The 26651-nt window shown below is 40.1% G+C and overlaps 1 protein-coding gene and 1 long non-coding RNA gene across 2 annotated transcripts in view; one reads left to right on the top strand and one right to left on the bottom strand.

The window, feature by feature from the left end:
• The first annotated feature begins 468 nt into the window (after nt 1–468).
• On the top strand, nt 469–18508 carry LOC122178995. The gene is made up of 2 exons (XR_006178506.1): nt 469–1001; nt 17585–18508. It is a non-coding gene; the product is annotated as an uncharacterized LOC122178995 (long non-coding RNA).
• Nucleotides 8234–26651, bottom strand: part of RECK (reversion inducing cysteine rich protein with kazal motifs) — a 64387-nt gene continuing 45969 nt past the window's right edge. Inside the window, exons 13-22 of the mRNA XM_042869592.1 lie at nt 26007–26143; nt 25152–25292; nt 23108–23296; nt 21377–21499; nt 20694–20865; nt 18535–18727; nt 16841–17051; nt 15515–15588; nt 12710–12865; nt 8234–9387 (exon numbers count right to left, since the gene is read on the bottom strand). Coding sequence (XP_042725526.1) covers nt 9172–9387; nt 12710–12865; nt 15515–15588; nt 16841–17051; nt 18535–18727; nt 20694–20865; nt 21377–21499; nt 23108–23296; nt 25152–25292; nt 26007–26143 — 1612 coding nt within the window. The 3' untranslated portion in view covers nt 8234–9171. The remainder of the gene's footprint in view (nt 9388–12709; nt 12866–15514; nt 15589–16840; nt 17052–18534; nt 18728–20693; nt 20866–21376; nt 21500–23107; nt 23297–25151; nt 25293–26006; nt 26144–26651) is intronic.

The following is a 26651-nucleotide window of genomic DNA, read 5'->3' as shown; positions in this document are numbered from 1 at the left end:
CAGGGCCTAACCACTCTCCTAGTAAAGAACTTCCCCATAACATCCAACCTAAATCTTCCCTCCTTCAACTTAAAACCATTTCCCCTAGTCCTGCTGTTATCAGCCCTTTTGAAGAGTTTACTCCCCTCCTGGGTGTAGGTTCCCTTCAGGTATTGATAGGCTGCAATGAGGTCACCCCGCAGCCTTCTCTTCTCCAGGCTGAACAAGCCCAACTCCCTCAGCCTGTCCTCATAGGGGAGGTGCTCCAGCCCCCTGATCATCTTAGTCGCCCTCCTCTGGACCCTTTCCAAAATCTCAGTGTCTTTCTTGTACTGAGGGCTCCACACCTGGACACAGGACTCCAGATGGGGCCTCACAAGAGCCGAGTAGAGAGGGACAATCACCTCCCTGTTCCTGCTGGCCACCCCTCTCCTGATGGAGCCCAGGATCCCATTTGCCTTTCGAGCTGCCAGAGCGCACTGCTGGCTCATATTCAGTCTCTCGTCCATCAGGACCCCCAGGTCCTTCTCTGCCGAGCTGCTCTCAAGGACCACTGCTCCCACAAACACCCTGCTCTCCCAAGAGCACCTGTATTTATTCTGCTTCCGAAATGTATTGGTTAAAAGAAGCGTTTGAGAAACAACTTGTGGGCTCTTGAGTTTTTGGGCAGAAAGTGGCATTTGTGAAAGATGGCTTATTATTTGAATGTGTAATATGAGGGATGATGATTATTATAATGGGATGTGGTCATGCTTGCCCTGTTCACGTTTGTCTGCTAGGAATTAAGGTATTGTTTGGTAAACTCTCTTTTTGGGAGAGGACAAAACTGAGGGAGCCTTGCAGTTCTGATTCAGTCTTGTAGTTCTTGTGTAGTGAGCCCGTTTTATCCTATGCTGTTTTTAAATTGTTCAGCTAAGCTTAGGGTTGTACTGAAGTAGGAGTAATAAATAACTTTGGATGCACAGTTCTCAACAGGTACATCTGTGAAACTTGAATTCTGCTGCAGTTGGCAGAAGAGGAAGGTACGTAGCTGGTTTTAAGTTCATACGAATTATTACTCTTTTCTTTGCAAAATATATATGAAAAGCACATATTAATGAATGAGGCAGGAATTGGTGGTGCTGCATGTGAAGTCTAGGCTATCACCTTGTTTTACTGCCTGCATGTCTCATTGTTCCTGCTTTGGACTCGAGGGGCAAGTTGCACCTGTAACCACGTGTGTCTCTTTTTACTTATTTAGTAGATCCCCAGATGTGTATGTTGTGTTTTGTTTGTTTCTTTGGATGTGTTCAGTGTTCTGAGTTACACTTTGCATATGCAGTGTGAGCTTAGTACTCTTCTGCATGTTTGAGAAGAATGTGGTTCTGCAAATACCAGGAATATGAATGCGCACTGGATGCCTGTCTTCTCATTTTCTGTGGACTGTATTTATTAATCCGGTATTCTACTTAGTGGTGTGCTAAAACAAGCAAAAAAACCCCAAACAAAAACAAAAACCCACCTCATTCCAAAATCAAGGGAAGCAGAGGCTTTGAAAGTCTACAGAAGTGCTGTTGTTTTATTTTGGCTGTCTGCCTGTTAAAGAAGCAGCAGTGCTTGCTGCTGTAGCATACGAAGTCTTAAAGGCTGAGATTGGTAGCTATTTTGTCTGGCAGCCTGCACCAAGAAAGCAAAGAACTCAACAAGTAGCAGTGCATGTATTTGTCATGGGATGTGGGTGGTTCTACAAAAAGCGCTGATTAGTTTGCAGTTTCAGAATCGCTGTGTTGTTTTGCCAGCAGTTCATATGGAAGTGAAAGATACTCAATTTTAAATAAAACGAGAAGTCTATGAAGCAGCATTGCTATGCATGGTATATGACAGGCTTGCTAAGTAGAAAATGTGTTGTTTCTTGTCTGGCATTATCTAGATTGGGAGATTGAGTGTCAGACAGAAAAAAATCAGGACAGCAACTCAAGAACAGTCGCAATAAATGATAGTAGAAGAGAGATGATAAAGCAAGGACTGCAGACATATTGTTTGCAGAAGGAACGGTGAAAAGGGTGAGAAGTCAATCTGGTAGATAGCAGACTCCAATGAGAAATGTGGAAGTCTGTCCCCTTGAGCAAAGTGTGTTGCTGTACTGTCAAGCACAGGGTTTGGCAGCAGGGTCTTTTTAGAAAAGGTGGTGCAGAAGACTGGTGCTGAACGTGTAACGATGCATGGGATCAAGTTTTGTCAGATTAATGTCACAGTGGCAGCACTTAATCCTCTGGTCATCACCAGAGCCAGAAGTAAGGTGATCTGCAATGATCCTACGGGTGGGAGGGTTGTGTGTGGGCAGAGATGGGAGCCAGAGCATAGAGCTGGTGGGCAGTGCAGCTGAATCTGCTGTGTTCTGGCTTCTTATTCTGGAATAGAATTCCTTGTAAGATGGCTTTTAGGACAGGTTTTAGTAATGTTACGATGTGGAAAATGCAAGTGGTGTAACTAGATTTATTAACTTGTTACACTTGGAAGTAAAGCCTTGAGCATCTTTAAATACATGAGTGCTGGAGTAATTACAACATCGTGTTTAGGGAATTGTCTCTAATGACTAGCTGAGTTATCCTGCAGTCATTATGACATAGCTGTGACAATGTTGTGTGCTCCCAGGCATTGGAAGGAGATTGTTGCTGGAAGCAGAGATGATGCTTCATCTGAAACATGACTTCTGGTCCAACAGTCATTCCACCTCTGGTCATCTGTGCTAGGAGAAGTTAGTTCAGTCTAATAGGGATGCAGTAAGGGCTACAAATGTTACCAAGCAAATAAATGTTTTCCCTTTCTTAAACTCAGTGATGTGATTTGCAATCGCATGTACATAGAGGTTGGGGTTCATGTTCTTTACTGCTGTTTTTCATGGCAAATAATAACAAAATGGCACAAACACAGGTTAAAACCTGACCCTGTTTGGTGTGGATTCATGTAGTAACAGCACTTAGGGCAGTGAGACTCAGAAGAATCTGAGTGCAGTTTAGGAAGAAAGCCTGTTTTTGAGAAGGATGTGTGACTTCTCAGTTTTGAAGAGAGACGTGTGGCATGGCTGTGTGCAGTAGGAAGGAGGAGCTCGTGCTGGTTTAGGGGCTTGCTGCTTATATTGCTGTGAGCGATTCCAGCAGCACAACTTGCAGGGACGTGAGCACTCTGTAGGGAAATGCAAGGGCCTCTCCCAGAGATTGATCTGCTCAAGAGACTTGCAGTGTGGCCACCCGAGTGGAGCAGCGGAACCTTTTGCCACCAGACCTTCAAAGGCATCTCTTAGTGTGCTGGTGTCCAACTTGGGGAACTTGCAGAGAACGCTTGAGCCCTGGTGTTGGAAATGAAGGACACGCGCTGGTAGCAGGCTGCTCAGCAGTCTCAGGAGAAACAGTTACCCACCATCTCCCACAAAATTAGCTGTTGTCACCTATTGTCACCTGACTGGTGATGACCTCTGCTAAGGAAGTTGTTTAGGCTGCGTGCAGCCACAGCATGCTGGGAACTGTGAGATGCAGCAGTGGCTCCACAGGGCTCCTGTGATTTACTGGTCTGAGCGTGGCCCACCATGGCCCTGAACAGCTCACCCTGCAACGCCCCTGTGCTGTGACACTGTGGCAGCCCTGCCCTGGGCATGCACCCATTGCTCAGAAACGACTAAACTGGTGTGCAGTCAATGATTTGGGCTGAGACGAGAACTTGAGTTAGCACTGCACTGCGCCCTCTCAAGTGATGGCAAACAGTTATATGTATTTTCATTCACTGGCTAAACGGTCTTGTGAATAGTAAAAAATAAGCAGCTTTGCTTTCAGTTTTGATAAAGGAATTTGGGACTAGATTTCAAGATTTCTGGAAAAAATCATCAATTTTTGCTGTATTTGTGGCTGTTTTCAGTCAGTTACATTACCTGCAGATTTTCAAGTGGAATGTGTAGACCTGCAGTCAGACATTCAACTCAATGAAAAATTTTACCATATTTTTTACTAGGTTTTTATAAGCCCTGTCCTAGAGGAGAAAGATACTCCTTGCTTCACAGTCGCACCTTACTCATGCTGTCACTTTTTGGCAGTGTGTGCAATTGTGAACAACTATTTTTGAGGGTTAGGCACAGGAAGATGAGATTTTCATCAAAAATCTACAACAGGCACCGTGAGAACTCACTGAGAATGGCAGCCACTTCCACTGAACCAGACTGATGCATTAGTTTCACAAAAACAAGGTCAAATATCCCACTAGTTTTATGGGTTTGTTGCTTTCTACTTCTGTATCTTTGAAATATTTTTAAATAAAACATCAAAGGTTTGTTAGTTATGTACAATAACTGCATTATATATTCCATGTGTGGCCCGAGACAATTATTCTTCAGTCAGTGCAACCCAGGCAAGCCAGGCTGATCAACTTTGCATTAATTTGTGCTGGTAGGTGGTGCTGTACAGAGAGAGCTTGGAGTGCTGGAGGCCTCCATCTCTATTAGGAACTACAGAGGTTCTTTTGTAAGCATGACCTCTGCCTGAGAATCGAGAGTCTGAAGATCTCCTCATGAATCTGTAGATTCTCCTGCTGTTGTTCCTCTTCTTTTTCAGGATGTTGGGAAACCTGGGCAAGAGACCTCCTAATTAAAAAAAAATTCCAAAGTTTTCTCCACACGAGAAAAATGTAAAATACAACATGTATAACAAAACACTGAAGTATTCTAACAAAAAGTTCTAAAAATTGCACTTACAATTCTTTGTGCTTTAGTTTGGGGATGACCCAGAACAACAACAAACTTTGTAATTTAAGGCTACTGGGTGAACTGAACTTATATTTTCTTCTCAAAGCAGATATTCTAGGTACTTGCTACTGTTTCTGTTGTCCTCAGCTATATGCACAGCTGACAAAATGAAACACCTGAATAGAAATACCTGCAAATGTTGGAAGTACAGATTTCAGTTTGGGGAGTTTTTCATTATAGTGAAGTTACTGTTTGAAGGTCCTTGCCCTGTTCCTTTTCAACAGGTGGAATGAGGTGGACCTTGAAGGAAATCAGAGGGGAAAAGATCGACATGAGAGGTTTTTGACAGAGAAATCGATAGAGTGTGTGTGGACTCAGCCAAGATAGGAAAGGTGAGCTGTGCTGGAAGTGTGCTAGTGACAAATTTTGGCAATAAACCCCGGAAGAATTATTGTTGTTGTTCATGTTACTAAATAAAAGCATACAATCTGTTCTTGTGTGAGGAGTCCGTTTCCCGTCACCAGCCCGTATCTGAGGAATCACAGCGGCAGGTGGTAACACTGGAGCTGTGCAGTCTGGGGCCTCCAGAAGTTGAGCCAGAGGTACCTGTGGCCAGCAGAGACCTCTGGAGAGCGGAGCTGAGAGGAGGTTGGAGCAACGCAGGCTGCTGCTTTAATTCAGCACACGTGCAGCTGTGGGGTTTTTGGAGCCACTGCAACAGACAGTGATATACAAGGGCTGCTCTGAAAGTAATGCCTCCTATTTCATTATGTTGGCCCACACCGTTGGGAGCGGATGGTGATATAGCAGTAGAGGTTGAACCTTCCTGCCAATATTCCACTATGTTTTGTTGCCGTACGACTGGTGGCAGTGGAGGGGCGTTCTGTCAGAACGGCATCTTACATGGAAGTGCATATGAAGCAGAGGTTTGTAATTGAATTCCTCCATGCAGAAAACTTTGCACCTCTTGACATTCATCAGCACTTTCTGAACATTCCTGAAGCCCAGAGAGTGGGTGTGAGCACAGTGAGTCAGTGGGTGCTGCGTTCAGCAGTGGTGGCAGTGGGTCACCTCTGCAGGTGCGGCTTTTTCTGAGTGAGGAATGCAGGCTGTTGCTCTTCACTGGTGAAAGTGCTCACTGAATGGTGACGACTATGTTGGGAAATAGTGTTTCGTAGCTGAGAGCCTGTTCTGTGAAATAATATTAATATGCTCTTTGTCTCTGCTGTAGTTTCCATGGAAATAAATTGGAGGCATTACTTTCCATAGTATTCAGTTTACTTTGAATTTAACAGTAGTTGCTAGGCATCACCTGTTGGTGAGATACAATGCAAGTTATTCCTTAAGCTGTGAAATGACAAATAAGGATTCAGTAGACTTTCTGTGTTAACCGCCCTTCAAAAAATTCCACGCATCCAAGGTCTTTGCTTTATTTAATTTCATCAAATGACCGGCGCTTTGTTTATCACACGCACTTAATTTTGTCAAGTGCTTATGAAAGCTATAATTCCAAATTCCTAGTAGAGGCTCCTCTCCTGGTAATTAATCTGATGGTGCTTTGGCAGCCTAGACCTGGACACAGTACTCCAGATGTGGCCTCACCAGGCAGAGTAGAGGGGGAGGATCGCTTCCTTCTACCTGCTGTCCACGCTCTTCTTGATGCACCCCTGGCCAGTTAACATGCGAAAAGAAAATATGACATGGGTGAGAGTTTCAAATTCTAGAGACAGCCAGAGTTTTAAAGTGCATAATAAGTGAGGAGACCAGCAAATTGTTAAGCATGTATAAAACTACCTTTCTGGCTATTCAGATCTTCATTGCAAAATCACAAATTGATGAGCTGGAAGGAGACTTCTCCGAATTATTTAATCAAGCCTGCTCACGCAAGGATGTCTGGAGCAGGTTGCAGAGAACTGTGTGTCCAATCATGTTTTGAATGTTTTGAAGGAGGGAGATTGCATAGTCTCTATGGGAAACCAGTACCTGTGTTTGATCACTCACAGTAAAACCATTCTTTTTCTATTCAGCTGGTATTTTTATTCTTTATTATGCCCATTATGTCTTGTCCTATCAGCAGACAATACAGAAGAGGGTCTGACTTACGCGCCCCTATTACTTTCCGTCACATATGTGTACAAATTGACAACATCCCCTAAGCCTTCTCATCTGTGGGCTGAACATTCCAAACTCTCAGTCTTTCCTTGAACAAGGGCTGCTCCTGGAGTGATGCCTCCTATTTTGTCTCCTATCTATTGGCCCGTGGCATCAGAGGTGGATGTTGGTGGTATGGCAGTAGAGGATGAATCTTCTCACCAATATTCCCTTACATTTCGTTGCTGTGCAAAAGAGGGCAGCAGAGGGGCAGTGTGACAAAATGGTGTCTGACTTGGAAGCGTGCATGAAGCAAAGGCATGTAACTGAATTCCTTTGTGCGGAAAGAATGGCACCCAGTGACATTCATCAACTTACAAATGGTTCTGGAGACCAAACAATGGATGTGAGCACAGTGAGGTGGGGGGTGGTGAGTTCCAGCAGTGACACGAAAGCCAGTCCATGTTCTGAATGGCCATGCAGATTGTTATGAGTGTGGCATACAAAGCTCTTGTTCACCACTGGCAGCAGTACACAGCTGATGGTGGTGACTGTGTTGAAAAACAGTGTTTTGTAGATACTCACTAACGATCTGACAAAAAAAAAATGCAGTTTCAGAGATCATTTAAAACTATTTCAGCTTTTAAAAAAAAGAGGAAAGAAAAGCTTTTCAGATGCATTCATTACACTCGTGTTGGAGTTTCTAAGGAATATGCAAAAAGAAACCATAGAGATGTTCAACTGTTTCCTTCTATCAAGGCTTTGATTATGCGCATCAGTCTTCCTGTAGATACTTTGTAGAACATTTTCCAAGGTGAGCTGCGTTTGTACTCATCTGCCCTCACTGCTCAGAAACAGTAAATTAGCACTTAAAATATAAAACTGCTCTTCATTCATTAATGGGCCACAATGGCAAGAGATTCACTTTGAATCCTTTTCTAAGAACATCACTGTGTGGGCTTGCAAGAATACACAGCTAAAGACTTGGATTGCCTTGGAAGACCCTGAGCCTTAAATTTTGGGTACAAATAAGGTATTGAATCTGTCCTTAATGTTTGTGCGGATTTACTACTGCGCAGAATGACCAAATCAAAACTATGGGTGACCATAACCTTATGATGATGGTCCCAAAAAATATCCTTCCTCTGTGGTTCATCAAGTCTGACACAGACTGAAAGTGTGCATAGGTATTACACAGAATTGTGGCAAAGAAAAAAGTAAAACCCAGGCACTTGAAATTCACTTTCTTTGGAAAATTTAAGCTAAAAGTCACTTATGTATGTAATAGTTGTAATTAGTTCTATGTATTGATTTGAGAAAGAAAGAAGAAATTACTGTTGTGCAGAATTCTGTAACGTGCTTTCCTGTATAAGGACAAATAACAGCTTTATTAAGATAAAAAAGCTTTAATACTTTTAAATTTAAAAGATTTAGCATAAAATATTTGCTACAGACATGCTACAATAACATACATGTTCAAAAAGTTTTCAGTGCTTTCAAAGTTCAGCATTTTGGCAAAACAAATCTGTAAATGCTTCAAAAGTTGGTTATCATAATACTGATACAAAATACTTCATGCAGAGTAAGGTCAGGTGCATAGAATACAATAAGAAATAAAACACTGTGTAAACATTTAAACATATTTAAAGTATAATTTTCATTAGATAACATGCAAATACTGCAATATTTTATATGGCACTTAAATAGAGATACTGAGATTCTTTATAAATTTGCATCTAATACGAGATTCTGAAATATACAAAACTATAAAAAGAAAACATTTCTTCATTTCTTCAGGTACTTCAGGTATAGAGCTTGATTGTCATTTCAGAAGCACTGAGCCCAACGTCCCATGAATCTTCACTGGTCCAAGTAAAGATGTCCATTGAAATAGGCTCAGGCCTGGTTAGTTTCCTTCATAATAAAATACGAAAGTGTATTTACATGAGAATAAACTCATATTTTTGGTAAGGTAATGAAGTAGCAGCACTTTGTTTCTTCAAAAAATGATGCTTAGAACAGGCACGTACATTTTGCAGTCACTGATATTTGTCTGAATAACACAAAGTTACCATTTTTCAATAAACTCACAACGCTTTGTTCACTGCTGAAATGAACACTGAGAACCTTCTCACAAATAGAAATCCATGAAGTCAGAACCTTCCAATGTACATCTGTGGAAAATGATCTAACTGTGCTGAAACAAACACTTTGGTAGTGAGGAATAAAAGAATCATCTTTCAGCTTATTCCAAATACTCCTCCTTCTTCGGTGAGAAATGTCAGTACGTCGAGCCTTCTACAGTTTGTGTTTTCCGCTTCGGTGATCAACAATTCCCAATGTTCTCCACAACGTAAAATACCTTTGATAGTTGTGTGTTTGCTTTGTAGCTATATGTAATGCATTAATTTTAGCAAGGTAAACGAGAAACTGATGAACAGGCAGTGCAGCACAGGCCCCACTTTAACAGAAGGAGAAGAAATGCTAAACGAAACTTGTACTTGAGATGCAATTAGGGCTGACAGAGGTACGTGTGACGCTAATGTTGGACTGTCTGAATTGATCAGCGACTCTATCTTTTCTGCTTCTTTATTGCAGGCTTCAATCTAGGAAGAAAAAAGTTATTGTTTCTCTTGTCACGTAACGTGCAATGCAATGCAAACAACTCACTGGTGGCAGAAAAACTCAGAAAGAAAAGTCTAATTATTGCAATCAGCATGTAAGAGTTGTAACAGTGATTCAGTGCAGCCGCTAAGAAAGATGTGGTGGAGCTCTCATCATGGGCTTTGCTACTGGGAAACTACTGCGGAAGCAGCAACAGAGGAAGAAGGAAGCTCTGTGCAAATTATCGAGGGTGACACGTTTTGAATGTTGGCACCAAAAAGCTCACAGTAAATTAGAACTAGAAGTGCCCGAGAAGTTCCACACTGAGCAGGACAGTGCCTTGAAATCTGCAACTGGGAAATCAGGATTTTATACTTAATGGGCTTTTTTTCCTCCAGTCAGCAAAAGCTGATTTCTTTTATGGGAAAGGAAGAAAAAAAGAAAAGAAAATAAAAGCAAAGCCTGAGGGAACTGAGATGTAAAGTCGTTTGCTTTTAATTCCCCCATTGACGAAATAACGAAGTCATTTTAGAATTGCTTTTTCCATCTTACCTTCTACCGCATCCCAGGAATAAATTCAGAATTAATGATCTGTAGCAGCCTCGAGAGCTGCTTCCTGTAAGTTTGTACTTTCACAAACTTCGTGCCTGGAGGCCCAAAGCTCTGAATGTTGAGGCACGGCCCTGACGTGCTGGTTTCACAAAGACAGGATCAAGCAGCCTGCTGGTTCTGCGGTCTCTTCCTCTCTTTTTTAACGTTTTAAGAAAATATTTTAAAATGAAATGCTTTCATTAATGATGCTGTATCCAAAAGTAATGCCTCCTGTTTTGTTATGTTGGCCCAAAGCATCGGAGGCATATGGTGGTGGTGTGGCAATAGAGGCTGAACCTTCCTGCCAGTGTCCCCTCACATTTTGTTGCCATTTCAGAGACAGCAGCAGTGGGGCAGTCTAACAAAATGGAGCCTGCCATGGCAATGCCTGTGAAGCAAAGGCGTGCCACTGAATTCCTCCATGCAGAAAATGTGCCCACTGATATTTACTGAAAGTTTCTAGAGACCAAGCAGTGGATGTGAGCACAGTGAGGTGGTGCGTTTCAGCAGTGGTGAAGTGGGTCATCTCCACTGGTGTAGACTTTTATGAGTGAAGCATGCAGATTCTTTTTCATCGCTGGTGAAAATGCACAGCTAATGGTGATGACTGCATTGGAAAATAGTGTTTTAGAGATGAGAATTTGCTCTGTCAAATAGTGTGATTGTGATCTTTGTTGTAGTTTCCACGGAAATAAATAGGAGGTATTAATTTCCGAGCAACTTCTGTATATGCAGCCCAAGGCAATTCCTCTTCACTCAGTGTGAAGAGATGGACAAAGGCCCAAGACCTCATGTTCTAAGTACTGGTAACATTCTGAGCTGTTTCTGTTACAGGAGATAACAGCTGTTTGCTCCAGTAGCAAAATACCTACAGTGTTTCTGTCTGAGAAACAAATGGCCTGTTTGATACTGCAGCTTGCAGAATTTATGACAGTCATTTTATACACTGATAACTTCAGACCAACCTGTAAGCAATTCTGACCATGCAGAATTAGATTGCAGAAATGAAAAGGAAACAGGAAGCACATATGAATATAAAATAGCAAAAAAAAAATCCCCAAATAGCAAAAACAACAAAAAACCACCACAACAAAAGCAACCTGCCTAAATTGTTTGAATAGTAAAAGATGAGAGACTATGGACAGATTTCCTTTTTTCCCCCTTCCTTTTGAAAGCTGAATTCTCACTTTTCAAGTAGTGCACGTTGATACGTAAGGTGACAGAAGGAACCACCAGAGCATCTGCCGTGGTTTCAACTGAGATAATTTTCTTCAGTCACCAGTGTTGTGCTGTTTTGTTGTCTTGAGAGAAAAAAAATGTTGGTAACACACAAAAGTTTTAGCTGTTGCAGAGCAATGCTGTACGCAGCCAAGGTCATTTCAGTTTCTTGGCTTCTTGTACTGCCCTGCCAGCAGGGAGGCTGGGGAGCACAAGGAGCTGGGAAGAAACAGAACCAGGACAGCAGAACTAAACTGGCCAAAGGGATGTTAGTCACCATATGGTGTCGTGTAGAACTATGAAACTAGGAGGGATTGGCTGCAGGGGGCAGCTGCGACATGGCGTCTGGCTGGGCATTGGTTAGTGGGTGTGAGCAACTGTGTTGTGCATCACTTATTTGGTAAACATACATGTTTCATGTATTATCATTATTACTATTTCCTTTTTTCATCTTAGAAAATAGTCTTTATCTCAACTTGTGAGTTACGCTTTGTTCCCCCAATTCTCTTCCCCCATCCCACTGGGGGCAAGGGAGTGAGCAAATGCTGTGTGGTGCTTTGCTGCCTGCTGGCTGAAACCACAAAAGCATCCCCACGGCACTTCATTGTAACATGCTGTCAGCAGGGCAAAACAAGACTATTAGGAACAACTATGAAATGGCAAGGAGTTTTGTTCCTTTGAATAGGAAGAAGATATCCTCATTGGTCTTGCACAGGTTAACAAATTAAAAGTGAAGCAACAGCTCCACGATAATAAAAGTGCAATTCACTGCCACAGTCTTGCTGCTGCTCTAAAGCATTCCTAAGAAAAGACTACAAGAATTTTGACCTGCATTTGCTGGTTTACACTTAGAGGTTAGTACTGTGAGCTTTTGGCTCTTATTTGCTAGCATGAATGACACAGCATGCTGGGCAGCTTATTTAATTGCATTATTTCATTTTTAAGGATACAACAGCGTTTTGGGATGTCCTTGCACATCTCAGAATATAGTGTCCATAAATCCTCTTTGGTAAGAGCTACTGCTTTACATCAAGATAGCACAACATATTACTGTGATACCAGTACACAGGTGTGCTTCAGTCTAATATTACTTGTACACCCACCTACTTTTAACCCTGACACCAGACACAGAGGAGTGCCATTTCATGCAAAAATCCACTTATTACACAATATTAATTGAAGATGTCCTTCACTAGTAAGTATATTTTCTGCTGTGTTAGCCATACAAAGTTGAAAGTTCTGCACTTATTCACTGTAAAAGAAAAACTGTGTTATTGGATCATTGGCCTTCCTTTGCCTCACCTGTTCAGTTATCCACACTCAAAAGCCTCTTACCAGGACAGCAGGATTCTCAAGGCATGTTTTACCATTTGCAGTCAAGTCACTAGAGAGATCCCCATGTATTCAGCACACAGGAAAACAATTTTAAAACTGCTATATTGAAAATAATGAAGTACATACATACTAAAATGATGTAAATCCAAGCTGGGTAAATGAAATAAGAATATAACCTACCTGCAATGGTTTGGGTTTCTGATCCACAGGAATGATGAGAATCACAATTTCAGATTCTATGCTTAAATATCCAAACACATCACACTGTGGCACGGAAACATGCAGGCGGAGTTTTTCAAGTATGTCAAGTACAGTTATAGGCTTTTTATTGGTTACCTGGAAAAAAGCAAAGCACTTCATGGGTGATTTAATGCAAAATAGTATTATCATTTCTCTCATACAGGTTCTATGGGCATTTGCTCCCTAGGCAAGTAGAGAACTTAATTTGGTTCTCATTAGTTTGGCTCCCTGCTGCCTCTCTCTTACTGGAGTAAGAGAGCTTTTCACTTCCCATGCTTAGCTTTTCATGCTTTGCACCATTCTCCTGCTCCATCTATTTTTCTTTCCTGTGTTCTTATAATAGCTAATTAGAGAAACAGAATCATAGGTGTTGGCAGGGACCTCTAGAGATCATTTAGCCCAGAACTGGACACAGTACTCCAGATGTGGCCTCACCACAGCAGAGGGGAATGATAACCTCCCTCAACCTGCTGGCCACACTCTTTTTAATGCAGCCTGGAATATCACTGGCATTCTGGGCCACAAGAACACCTTGGCTCATGGCCAGCCTGTTGTCCATAAGGAAACCCAGGACCTTGTCTGCAGAGCTCCTTTCCGGCAGGTCAGCCCATAACCTGTACTGATGCATGCTGTTTTTCCTCCCCAGAAATAGGAATTGGCCTTGAATCTTGTAAGGTTCCTCTCTGCCAAACTCAGCGTTGGGCACAGCAAACCTGCCTGCATGCTCAGGTCTACCTGGAAATTATTAATTATCTCTACTTCTGAGTGTCTAAATAGGTTAGTGGACTTGTGAAATGTTTTGAGCAAATTCTTTCTTTTTGATTTTTTAAATGAAGATCACATGCAGATACAAATATACTTCAATAAGCAGCACATTTTGTTGTGATGTGGTGCCAAAAATCAGTTAAAGCCTTTGACACTGCCCCCCACAGCATCCTCATGGAGAAGCTGGCTGCCCACGGTTTGGGTGGCCATGTGCTCTGCTGGGTGAAACACTGCCTAGATGGCTGGGCCCAAAGCGCTGTGGTCAATGGAATTAAATCCAGTTGGTGGCCGGTAACAAGCGGTGTCCCCCAAGGCTTGGTACTGGGGCTGCTTCTATTTAACATCTTCATTAATGATCTTGATGAGGGGATTGAGTGCACCCTCAGTAAGTTTGCAGACGACACCAAGTTGGGAGGGAGTGTTGATCTGCCTGAGGGCAGAAAAGCACTACAGAGGGACCTGGATAGACTGAATTGATGGGCCAATGTAAACTGTATGAGTGTCAACAGGGCCAAGTGTCAGGTCCTGCATTTTAGTCACAACACCCCCAGGCAACCCTACAGGCCTGGGGAGGAGTGGCTGGAAAGCTGCCTGATGGAAAGGGACCTTGGTGTGCTGATGGACAGTGGGCTGAATACGAGCCAGCAGCGTGCCCAGGTGGCCAAAAAGGCCAATGGCATCCTGGCTTGGATCAGGAATGGTGTGGTGAGCAGCACCAGGGAAGTCATCCTGCCCCTGGACTCGGCACTGGTGAGGCCTCAGCTCAAATACTGTGTTCAGTTTTGGGCACCTCAGTACAGAAAGGACACTGAGGTGCTGGAACAGGTCCAAAGAAGGGCAACAAGGCTGGTGAAGGGCTTGGAGAATAGGGCTTGGAGCCTGTGAGGAGAGACTGAGGAGGGCTGTTTAGTTTAGGGAAGAGGAGGCTGAGGGGAGACCTTACTGCTCTCTTCCAATATCTGAAAGGTGCTTACAGCGAGAGTGGGGCTGGTCTCTTCTCTCTTGACAGGTGACAGAACAAGAGGAAATGGCTTCAAGTTACACCTCACAAGGGTACTTACCTTACAAGGGTAAGTTTAGGTTGGATATCGTGACAAAGACCTTTACAGAAAGGGTTGTTAAGCACTGGAATGGGCTCCCAAGGGAGGTGATTGAGTCGCCATCCCTGGATGTGTTTAAAAACCATTTGGATGTGGTGCTCAGGGACGTGACTTAGCGGAGGGTTGTTAGAGTGAGGGTAGGATGGTTAGGCCGTGGTTGGACTTGATGATCTTTAAGGTCTTTTCCAACCTGAGCAATTCTGTGATTCTGTGACTCTAAGTGTTATACTGTGTTCCATATACTGAAGCATGAAAGCAGGGGCCAAAAGAGAAATGCAGTTCTTTTACACATCATATGGTGAGGCTGGACCTAGAATGTTGTGTTCAGTGATGGCCAGTCAGCATAAGATCCATTTTAAACTAGAGGTTTTCAAAGAACTGCAATGAAGAATGCAAGCATCTAACTTATAGATATGTTAAAAAAAGAACATTTACAAAGACATTTTAGCTGAAGAGCAAAACAAATCATCAATAACCATCTAGATAAACATGAAGAGTGTAAAACTATCCAAAGGCAACGTCAGAACTAAGTTACCCACATTAGAAAATAGTTAAGTCAGCAGAATAATCTTATTATAAGTGCCATAAATAACAAACACAAACTGTGTTGGTGCCATGAGATAGCTAAACAGAGTTTTCTTAGCATGCCTTTATGTTAAAAGTCATTTAAACTGCAACTTAATGTGCTTGTTGTTGTCTATGCCTATTCGGTTTTGTTTTGCACTGTCGTTCAATTTCTAGATCCAAATGTTAAGAAATAATGGGAAGTATTAAAAAACCTGAAAAATAACTGATTTTATAATATTTAACTTTTCAGAAGGGTATAAAATAGTTTGACTTTTCCATCTACCCTTTAACACAAGGAATGACTGAACTTTACCCTTGCAAAGTTGTCCAGCTTATCTTTGTCATATAATATTCTCAGCATTCCAGCGCACAGTGGGCAGCAAGCTCCTGTGGGATTAAGTGAAAAAAAAACAATAAAATCTCTGAAAGAAAAACAAACACTTTTCACTTTAGGTAAAGCCCAATATTCAGAATGAAAATTATCAAAATACCAAAGCAAAGTAAATCTTTCACTTTGATAGCAGAAGTGCACAACCTTTTTTTTTCAAATGTTGAAAATCCTCACAGTGCATAAGTAGTCACATATTTACAACTACAAAGTGAAGCAACAAGACAAAAAATTGTTTCAATATAACATTATTGAAGCTAAAAGGCATAGGTACTGCAAGACAAGATACTGTATGAAGTCATAGGCAACTACAGAAGTTATGAATTTCAGAAGCTGAAATAGTGATGATATAACAGATGCATAACTGCACATGGCAAACATTTCCTTATGAGTTGCACGTTAGAATCTTTATACAGCTAGAGCAGGAAAACCCATAGATCTGTTCTAACACAGAAGCATGTGCTTCCCCTGTACTTTCCCTCACTATCTTGGAAACAAAAGGGCTGATATTTCAACCTTCTGCCTACCCACTGTTGTATGTTCATATCAGTTCATGCCCCTGACTAAGTAATTCACATTCTAAGAATGACTGTTACTACATTAGATATAACAGTAAAGCACATAAGCCATTTTTAAAGTACTGAATGAGAAAAACCACATGAAGCTTTCTGAAAATTGACCTTTGTGAATAATTTATTACTGCTTCCTTGAGGAAGTACTTGTGAAAAGAATGAAAATACAAAATAGCAGGACTATTCCTACTTCCTTCTTCACAGTGTTGTAAATACAACAGATATCTTACTCTGTCTTCTAAATTAAATATAATCTTTGTTATTCTGGGAACTGTATTTTGAGAATAGTTTGGCATTCCCAAGGTGCATCTGTGCTGTCAGTTCTGAAAAATTACTCATCTGGTTCCTACTGGATTGTGCTGACATTGTACCCTATACACCACAGACCTCATTCATTTCTCCCTGACTGGTCCTGTGGGCACAGCTGCAAGTTTCTAAATAGTGAAGGAACGTGGTTCCTAAAAGCCAAAGGCCCTTCCACTTTGAAATCACTCAGCTGAGTCCCAGCACTGCCTTGTTCCAGCCTTAACTAAAGATCTCCACTTCATTCTTCCTCTTGGATGTCTCAAAGACGTAACAGAATTCAGTATTTTAAGCCATGAGTTTAATTCTGAGTACACATTTATTAATGCAGATGGCCTGGAGACGTGCAGTAAACTTCAACATTGAGTTAACTTACCTGGTGCAACGACTGGTTTGCAGCCAGCAGCAGAAAGCTGGGGACATTTAACAAAGGCACACTCTGTGTGAAAGCCATAGTCTGAGAGCACACCTACAGCCTGGCAGGGCCCATAATAGTCAATGGCCACGCGGTCAGAATAGGCAGCACACACACTGCTGTAGGTTTCCCCATTATGTCCACATACAGGTTCTACTGATTTGCAGAATGGCTGAAACACACAGAAATGCTTTGAAGATCAATTTATTCATGCTACCAGCAAAAAGCATTGTTAACATCAAAATACATGGGTAAATCAAAATACACGGGTATTTGTGGCCAATACATTCAGATAAAAACAAACAAATCTAGAGTGAGGAGTATCTGCCAGTTTAGGAACAGGTAATAAGCACAAAAAATAATTGAAGAAAAATACTGGAAGGTGAGAGAAGAATCTAAGTTAGAATCTGAGAAATGTGCAGTAAGACACTTCTGGGGAAGAAGAATTTTAGTTCTGTGCTAATAATGACTGTAATTTCATTTAATTTATTAAATGTATTTATTTCTATGACTTACTCATCTCCATGTGGTTTTTTTATGTTCTTAGAATGTAGTATTTCTAACAACATTATTTGAAAAGCTACATGTCTACATTTATTTCAAGGGAATAAAGTCTATTACTACACACCTCTGGGGAAAAATACATATGATTGAGACCTTTGTAAAAAAATAAATGTATTTATTGTCTCCATTTTTTCCTCACAGAAGCACATGCAGCATCACTTGATTCAAATACGCCTCAAAATAACAGAAAATTGTAACATTCCCTCCATCTCGCCTTCGCAGATACGTTTGTTCAGCATTTTCAGGAAGGCAAAAGCCAACAGACTTAACCTTCTGAATACAGGCAAAAGCAAATGGAATCAGTGACTCTTCACAGACTCATTTCAGATTCATCTCCATTGTTTGAGAAAAATCTAGAGATAACCAGCCTACAAATGGTAAAGCCAGCAACTCTGGAAAGAGGAGCTCCTAGCCTGTCTGCAGAGCAATAGAAACAGCCCATCTGCCAACACTGCAGGGAATGGTGGGGCTGAAGATCTCATTAATTCTGTTCCTTAAGAGGGATTAATGTGAAGAACGATCAAATACAGACTGTCTAAAGAAAATAGTACCAAATCAAACAAAAGGCTAATGACTTCCCACAGAAAGCCTTTTACTGCCAAGATGGGAGTGACCCTGAGTCTCAAACTCCCAATATCAGCATAGTGAAAATTAACACGCGAGTGAAATTGTTTCAAAATATTCTGAAAAAAATAGATCTACTACAAAGGAGACACGATGAAGCAATAATTTTCACTTAGAAAAAGTTCAACTTGGTGTTATTTGGGATTCCTACCAAGGAACTGCTTTAATTAAAGCTTGCGTTGGAGTGTGTTTGCAGCAGAAGACTTACTAAGAAGACTTAATACAAGCATCAGAGGATTTCCCCTAAGAAAGGAGAAGCAAAGCTTTTGGTTGGTTTTGAGATGTCTGTCTCAAACACCTCCACACTTAAAATCCCAGATATCATTTGGTGCATTCTTATACTAGTCAAAATTAGTTTTAAAGGATCACTATCGACGTGAACATTTTCTAAATGACAAAAGCAGGATCCTGTACGATCGAAATAAAAGAACAGAGGTTTAACATTCGTTTCTTTACGTATTCCTTACCTGGCATGGTCCTCGATAGGCCAGATTTTTTCCTTTTTGGTACAGAGTGCACACATTACTGTATTCCACGCCGTCCGTGTCACAAACAGGATCCTGTGTCTGGTCACAGTTTAATTGCCTTGGCACACATTCATGTTGGCTACATTCAAACTTTCCAAAACTAGTCAAGCAAACTTGTTTCTTTGGAATGCATCTAAAGAAAGTTACAGTCACAAGTTTATCAAAATGTTTCCAAGTACTCGGTGGAAACATTGTCAATAAGGACTTCTCCAGTGCTTTAGAGCTAACTGTGGTTAAGCAAGACTACAGGAAATGCATGTGACAAAACATCCTGAATAACCAGTTACAAACTTGGTACACACCTGAAAACGATCCACAAAACATTTAGTCAATGTATGTGCACACAGCTATAGTTTCTGTAAAATTTTATCTTCCATCAAATATTTTTCAATGGATTTTTGAAAAAGTCTTCAAAAAACTTCTTCTTACTCCCAAACCTCACTTTGTAAAGGTGTATTGAAGGAAAACTGGATCAAACACCAAAACAGTAAACTGCAAGGGAAAATGATTCTATTGCAGAGGTCTAACCTATGCTGAGAGAACAGTGACAACAAAAGATGACAGGGGGCCAATTGCAAGCATACAATTTGATTCCAGCTTTGTAGGCTTGGTATGCTACATCACTTCCAATCCTGGGGATGACTAAAAATAAACAAAAAATCAGTACTAACAATCTCCTTTTTAGCCTATCATCCCTGTCAAGGTTCACAGACAAGTCAAGAGCAGTAAACACCAGAAGTGCTTTTCCTGTTGTATTAAATGCATACCTTCCATGGTCTCATCTCTGAAACATTTGTCATGTCTGGCAAGATATCCTCTACTAGATACAAGACAACCAAGGGGATTTGAAAAATAGACCAGTGGAAGTCCAAATTGCTTTTCCAACAATCTCCTTTCTCTACAAATTACAGTGATCACATACAGTGCTCCCTTACTCTTCCTCAGCGTTGCTGTCTTAAGCATTATTTATAAAAGGAAAGACTCAGAAATTCTGAGATTCAAATGCTTTAAAAATACTAATGGAACATAAAGTTTTAAATACATTCTAAGCACTTGAGAAATGTTTTAAAATGAAGTTTCACATGCTCAGTTATGTTATCAGACATACCCAGAATAACCTGTTGTGTACAGTCTTAAATAAGTTGAAGTTCTAAGTGTAATGATTATTCTGTAAATCTGAAAAGAAGCCAACTCAATACTTTCCAGATTAAAAATATGTAAGTTAAAGAATGCATGCCAACAATGCAGCTTTAAAATTTGTAGTCTCAATACCTCAACTTCTATTGCAGCTGCAAAACAATACTGTTTTGTCTGCAGTTTTCTGCTTTTAAATATATAGGGAAAAAAACGTTTTCATCATTTGTCATGAAAGCAAAGTATTACACAACCTCTTATGGTAGTTTTCTTTCCAAATAGAAAATTTACCATTCCAAATGCACAAGACTGAGAAAATGAAGAACTCTGTCTGAAGACAGAGACCAAAAGTAAAAGCCATGGACTTTGATCTCTTGAAGAATGTTCAGACTTTGTCCTGCCACTGGCGTCAGTTTTTGTTATATTTCTCTATGCAGATTTTTCTCTTACATGAAAAAAAAAATCCAGAGAGTGTACAGAGATGGTTTTCACAAGCCAACAATGAAATTCTGTCAGAGAAACTTAAAACCTTCCAGTGTTACGGATATTTTCAAAGTTCAGAAATTAAAAACACAGATTATTAACTGAATAAGCAGCAATGAATTAAAATTTTCAACTCAGGCTAATTTTCTTTGGTGTTAGAAGAAATTATGAATCGGAGTACTAAAATGTCCAACAAACTTTTTTCTCCCTTTTTTTAAAACTACACATGAATACTGTCTTGTGTCTAGAACTGAGATGTGAGTAAGAAATATAAATGATACAGCACTGTATGCAGAGAACCAAGAATTGGCAGGTATTACAGTCCATTGCTACGCTAAGTGAATAAATTAATATGTAAAAAGAGACTACTGTTATCAAACTATTCCAGAGCAAACCATTGCTACACAGTAGACGTTCACCAAAGAAAAAGGTCTGTTTGCCTTTTAAGCAGATGTCAAAGCGTAAGAATATCTTGGTTTTACCTTTGATTTTTACTACAAGGGTTAGGGTTACAAGGATCCTTGGAAATACACGATCCAAATTCAAACTGATTGTCTTGGAGGCCAACACATCGAGCGATACATGCACTTGGGTACGTGCGCCCGTTCTGACCACACACTGGTACAAACTGATCTACACAGTTACATGGCAAACCTGCAAAAGCAACACACAGAGCAAGGGTATGGTTCACACTTATTTTCTCAGATGAAAGATATACTCGAGGTCACTAAGCCATCCTAACATCCAGGAAACGTGAAGACGTACTGTTCTCTTCAACCTCACGGCTGATAGCTGTTAGCAATTAATTAAGCAATGCTGTGGCACATACACAGTTACGTGTGGTAGGAAAGGAAGTCTGTGTTCCACCCACTTCCTCATTCTACTCAACTTTCTTTATCGTTTCCACAAACTCCTTCTCTGTCACTCCCAGTGGCATTGTCCTGTCTGCCTATTTCCACAGACTACCTGAGGTTTAATTTCCCTGTACTGATTTAAAAACTAAAATATTTTTTTTAAGAAAGCGTTTTCTTCCAGAAGTGCAGGTTGGACATTAAAAAATAAACAGTTGAAAGAATATCTTTATACTGAATCATTCCATAGAAAGAATTTAGAAGCTAATCCTTACTCTAAGAACAAAGAACTTACAGTTTCTGTTGTTTATTACCTGTAAACTTCCGACGTTCATCTTCTGAACTGTGCTCAGTTAAGCACTGACGTGTGGAACATATCAAGTTCCCAGCAAAACATGAACAGACATTGCAGTCTATATTAAAAGATGTCCCATGGCCTTAATAATAAAAATAATTAAGTAAATGTATCCGATTAATACAAGTATACCAGAACACAGTAAGCACAGATAAATGTTTTAATTATTGTTACCTTAATTTCAGTTTCTTTCAGAACTGCAATTTCTGTCTCGTTTGTGTGCTTCTATCCTTAGTGCGTTACTTTTTGTCAAGAGGCAAAAAGCATGAAAGTAACCATGCCCCACGAAAACCAGGCAATTTTCTCTAATCCCTTTTCAGAGGGTTCAGTTTAAAGATTACAATTCTTGAAAAATAATGATCTAGCACAAGTAAAATCCTCAGCACTTGAGCAATTTGGAATACTCCAAGGCAAATGACAGCTGACCAACAGAGAGTGGAAGAAGAAAGCACCTGTAGCATAAGAAGCTCTTTAAAACACAGAACTAGACAAGAAAGAAGGATTTTTTGCAGCAGTTTCCAAGAAAAGTTTCCAAGATTTGGAGCATACACTAAACAGAATATTTTCTTACGTGATTCTATAGAATTAAAAAAGTAACTGACTTTCAATCTGTTTGAAAGCTTTCAGAGACTGTTAGCTTCCATGATCAAAGACAGAACTCAGTAGATAACAGGCTGGACTATTTGATAGACTGACTGGATTTGTGAATTGGTGAGAGGGGGAAATGTCTTTAAATAAAAAGAGGGGAGATACAGATGTTATGTGGAATTTTTTCACTCAGAGGATGGTGAGGTGCTGGTCCAGGCTGCCCAGAGAAGCTGTGGATGCCCCATCCCTGGGGGAGTTCAAAGGCAGGCTGGATCCCTGGGCAGCCTCATCAAGTGAATGGCAACTCTGCCCATGGCAGAGGAGTAGGAACTAGGTGATCTGTAGGGGCCAGTCCAACCTGAGTCATTGTATGATTCTGTGGTTATATGATGTCACATTGTGGAGGTTAAAATACCTTATTGACTGAGAGCTCTGTGAGAAATATACCAGGGAAAGCAAGCTATTCAGTTGCTATGGTAACATGAGTGATTAAGTGCAAACATAGAAGGAAAAAAAGTAAAGTCTGACAAAACAAAGATTTAACAACTGCTTTCAGCACATGACAGTTCAAAGTCCCTGAATATTTTACAGCAGATTTACACAAAGTATCACTAGTTTTGTATCTGCAGAGCGATGCATACTGGTTTAAACCTCAGCACCAAGCGTGTTTAAAGCAAAGAAATTTGTTCTACTGTGTTTGCTTCATCCCTGCTGCCTACTGACTCTCCTCAGATCATTTCCTTGACAAAGCTCTCATGAGCAAGTTCTGCTATCAGAAAAGAAGCCAGGTGCTATGGAGTACTATAAAATACAGGGCATGTGAAGGAAGTCAGTGACCTTTTGGTTGAAAAATGGCACACTAAGAACAACTTACAAAGAACTTTCATTACTTTAGTCAGACTTTATTCAGTACTGACTTAAATAATGCAACTCCAGCATATAAAAGTATTAAACAAGTGTTACATATGAGGAAGCAGGTATTAATCGCTGTATCTTCTGACAAACTTTGCATTCTATTCCTCTGATCTTCATATGCAACTCAAATTTCATTACTTAAGGAAAAGGTGCTCTGTAAAGATATAATTACCATTCTGATACTTACTTTTTTTTTGTCCTCCAACAATGCATGATTTTTGGAGGTCAACACAATGCATTTCTACACAATTTTCTAGCAATCCAGTGTGTCCACAGGTGCAAATCTTGTAACAACCAACATCACCAGCTGAGGATGGAACCTGAATAAGTGTACCTTGACGGACAATAAAATCCGAGGCTTCTCCCAGTTTGCAGCCTGTATACAAAGACAAATTTAACCAAAAATAGATTTAAAATTTGAACTGGAGTGCCACTACAAAAACCACTACTGTTTGATTTGTTTAAAAGAAAAAGAAAAAAAAGCCAAAGCAGTTTTTCTCTACCCTTCCCTCATTACGGCAACAAGTAGGAGAAATGGAAGATAACTGAGGCAGTGTCATGAAGTACTTGCAGAAACACCACTTAAGATAAAAAGACTCATAGTTTCAACATCTGTCAAGTAACCCTTATGTTCCACAGTTGTTTAGAAGATATACGTGATGTGGTAAATCCCACATTCTCTGTCACTTCCTCTAGTAAAAGTGCTGCTGCTGCAAGCAATTCAGGTTACATATCAGTGCTTCTCACTCTCCCTCACTCAAACCACGCTTTTAAGCAGTTACCAAATGCCAGCTTTCCTCTTTGCTTCAAGATCCACAGGTGATGCCTCATATCGCTCAGTGATACCTTCTGATTGAAAGGGGGCAAAAGAATTTCAGCAAGCACTGTTGATGTCTAAGGTAGAACAAAGAAGGGGCCATAGAATCTGGACACAGTATGATCTCCTACCTCTTTCTGCAGATTCAAACCTTATCACCATCACATATCATCACCATCGAAGCCTACTATTCCGAAGTCAGATAACAAGCTCATTCTACTTGAGGCATTCTCTCAAAATCAGTTCAAGTTAAAGCTCAGTACAGAAGTTAGACAACTCCTATGTTCAAAAAAGTAGCTGCCAAATGGCCACGAATTCCTTTCTAGTAAGATGCTGCTACGTTATCACTCATCCAAACAGCAGCAAAAATGCAGTCAGTCATGTACTTTTGCATCTCCAGTCTTCATCTTTAATAAGAAGTACCATTGGCCTTATGTGGAAGGACAAAACAGCAATACAATATTCATTACTCGTGTCTTTGTTGTTTCCCAAACTCAGTGTCACTTTCCTCAAAAGTACAAGCCTACGGATTTTGTAGAGACATGGAGTTCATTTGCCTTGGAGTTTTGATACTTGGAGTTTTCCCGACTCAATAAGCTTATAGGGCAAAGATGCTTCATCACTGCTGCTAGCTTGAACAGTAGAGAGAAAGAAGGACAGGCAAATAAATTGCATCCATGCCACTTTCTTCTCAAGTCCTGGAACTCTGAACCTTGTGAAGTAGAAGACTGTAGAAACAAGGAAGCTCTTATGCAAAAGTATTCACTTGGGCTGAACTACTCGCCTTTGAGCCACTAGAGAGAGATCAAGATGTTGTTCTGGTCAGTGGTGGATTTGGGACAACTCCACATAAGATACCATCTTGAACTTCAATGTAATATCAGAATTGCTGTGCCAGGGCAAGTGCACATCCTTCATCCTCCTGCATTTGATCAGATTCTCAGAGCTCTCAGAATGTTGTTCCAAGGCTGACAGCCAAATTTTCATTAATTTCAAGGCAAGAGACAATGTGCACTTATTTGACCAATGAGGAAAATTATATGGATATGGCTAACAAATACAGGGTAATACGCTATTGTGTTTGGAGCTGCAGTGAACTGAAGTGTATTTTTCAGTACTGTATGCTTGTAATTTTAAATAGCAGGCAGGATGGCTAGAGATCATGTATGGATATTTATTTCTTCTGAAGAAAAAGTAATTAACAGTATTTTTAAATTAAATGTTACATTTTAGTCAAGAATAACAATACAAAAATAAGAACCAAGAAGATCTGCAAAGCGTGCTACAGGTTTTGAACAGATAATTGTGATAATAGTTCTTGTGGGATATCAGCAATTCATTTTAAAGCTTTCATAAATTTTTCAGTAAAATTTTTACCACCAAAATTTAGGCAAACAGAAGTTCAAACCCTTACCTGGTACGCACAGATATGGAAGGCACAATTCTCCTGACTGACATCCTTTTCTATTTACTTCACACAACTGATTAGCTGCACATGGATTTGGATTACATGGATGAGTAACATCTTCCACAATGTTTCCTAAAGAACTTGGACCTGAAAGCAAAGTATACAGCATCTACAATGATTTAAATGAGGTTAATTTATCTACAGGAAAACATGGCATTTGTTACAGACAGTAAAACCTTATTTTTGAACACTATTAGATCTTTTTTATATATAACTTTTAATTATACTTGTAAAACCCTGACATGACGACGTGGTTTGTCAAGTTTAGTACTCAATCATGGAAGTACTGACCCAAATGATTCTTCACAAGCAAAATACAATTCCTTATCTTGTTTCTCTAAGATTTTCCTCTAAATGACAAAAGGACAAACTGACAATGACTGCTAGTTCAATCAAGAAAATTCTTATGGTCAATAATTAAGAAATTAATGGTTTGAAGTAGACTTTATGTTGTACCAAGTCTGGTATCACTGATAAAGTTTTATTCTTTATTTATTTATTCATATTCTTCAGAATCAAATTCACTAGTAATACTCTCCAATTCTCCTATTACAAGAAAGGGAAGAAAACAAAGCAACTAAATGGAAAGAACCACCCAAAGCTTTAATACACCATCTCTCTGGAATCAGTTTATAAGTTTAGCAATACTTTCAGCTGTAGCTTTAACCAAAATTTTACAAAGCTCCAATTTTGTACAAGAATTCTTTTTATTTGAAAGAAATAACACATGATTAAAAGTAGTGATAAGCACTCAAAGCACGTTGGTTTTCTAATTTGTTGTTTACATATGTCAGTACTTACTCAGGTATGTATCCAAAGGAATGCAGTTCTCCAAGTCATCTGTTGGAGACAAGAGCTCACAAATACTTTCAGCTGAGTGGCCTTCAGGGAATTTATTATGATCTCCACATTTCTTTAGTATTTCCACACAATCTGATCTGCAGGTGAATAAACAAAAAGAACTTCATGAACACCACTTAAAAAAGAAAGGGTCTTGTATTACTATTCTTCTCTTCCTCTAATTCCTGCTGCCTCACAGCAGAGGAATGGATATACTTCACATACATACACACACACACCACACACACACACACACCACACACACACACACACGCATGCTCTTTTGGGCTTGGTGAGCTTTGTTTGTTTTCTATGACTTCATTTGCAAGTATCTTTCAAGATCCAGCATTTCCTTGGGTTCAACTTATGGGTTGAAATCACATCTCACTACTGGTACATATTAACTGGTTTCTCTTCTACCTGGTCATGTATTTCAAATTTTTGTTTTTCCTTTAAAACATGTGTTTTCCAGAGTTGTCTGTCATTTGAAAATAGATCCACAAATGAAAAAAAAAGGAGAGAGTTTCATAGATAAGAGTTAAAAAACCAAACACACACAAAAAACAACAAACAATCAATTTTCAACACCTATCCATTTCATTTGGA

Source organism: Lagopus leucura, unplaced genomic scaffold (genome assembly GCF_019238085.1).
Source record: "Lagopus leucura isolate 7727_CA_CO unplaced genomic scaffold, USGS_WTPT01 Super-Scaffold_100002, whole genome shotgun sequence".
Classification (NCBI taxonomy): Eukaryota; Metazoa; Chordata; class Aves; order Galliformes; family Phasianidae; genus Lagopus; species Lagopus leucura.
Note: the sequence above shows the minus strand (reverse complement) of the source record. Positions and strands in the feature narration are given on the sequence as shown.